Genomic DNA, 886 nt, shown 5'->3' on the forward strand with positions numbered 1-886 from the left:
ATATACTCTGAAATCTCAAGTCAGCTGAAGTCTTTCAAACTTGAAATAAATGTACACGAGACAGCTACATTTAAGACTATATTAGAATTAGTCAAAACTATTTTAAAAAGCATTTAGCACTTAGATTTCTAACTTCAACATTTTACCGTTTCTCTCTTGAATTATTCGAATGGCTTGCAGCTGAATTTCAATGTTTTTCTGGACCATCATTGCTTTAAAGATAGTAAAATCTTCTGCTGCCAACACAGGTTGCAAAATGGCCTGTGGAAAGAAGTCTCAAGTGAAATGAAGATTCAAGTTTTAAAACTATTTCCCACACATTCAAACCATTTCTACTGCAAAACAGTAGATTAATTCAAGAATGCTACATTGTTATTTATGATTAGATGTCTCAAAAGGACAATTTTAAAATGTATTTTAATAGCCTTTAAAACAGGGTTCTCGGCTGGGCACAGTGGCTCACACCTGTAATCCCAACACTTTAGGAGGCTGAGGCAGGCAGAACACTTGAGGTCAGGAGTTTAAGATTAGCCTGGCCAACATAGTGAAACCCTGTCTCCACTAAAAAAAAAAATAAAAAAATTAGCAGAGCGTGGTGGCGCACACCTGTAGTCCCAGCTACTCAGGAGGCTGAGACCAGAGAATCATTTGAACCAGGAGACAGAGGTTGCAGTGAGCCAAGATCGCACCTCTGTACTTCAGCCTGGGTAACAGAGCAAGACTCCTTCTCAAAAAAAAAAAAGTTTTCAAAAAGATGAATATTATGATATGCAAATTATATCTTAATAAAGTTGTTTAAAAAAAAAGAAAGCTGAAGTAGCTTAATTTAATTTCAGATAAAGTAGACCTCAGAACAAGAAAGATAATCAGGAATAAAGAGGGGCAC

At 36.1% G+C, this 886-nt stretch overlaps 1 protein-coding gene across 2 annotated transcripts in view; it reads right to left on the bottom strand.

The window, feature by feature from the left end:
• The window catches only part of CFAP36 (cilia and flagella associated protein 36), a 44,778-nt gene that overhangs the window by 34,890 nt on the left and 9,002 nt on the right, over nt 1–886 (bottom strand). For both annotated transcript variants that reach the window (XM_011957445.1, XM_011957444.1), the window contains one exon: nt 147–261. In XM_011957445.1, the coding sequence (XP_011812835.1) occupies nt 147–261 (115 nt within the window). The remainder of the gene's footprint in view (nt 1–146; nt 262–886) is intronic.

This window comes from Colobus angolensis, unplaced genomic scaffold (assembly GCF_000951035.1).
Source record: "Colobus angolensis palliatus isolate OR3802 unplaced genomic scaffold, Cang.pa_1.0 Scaffold442, whole genome shotgun sequence".
Classification (NCBI taxonomy): Eukaryota; Metazoa; Chordata; class Mammalia; order Primates; family Cercopithecidae; genus Colobus; species Colobus angolensis.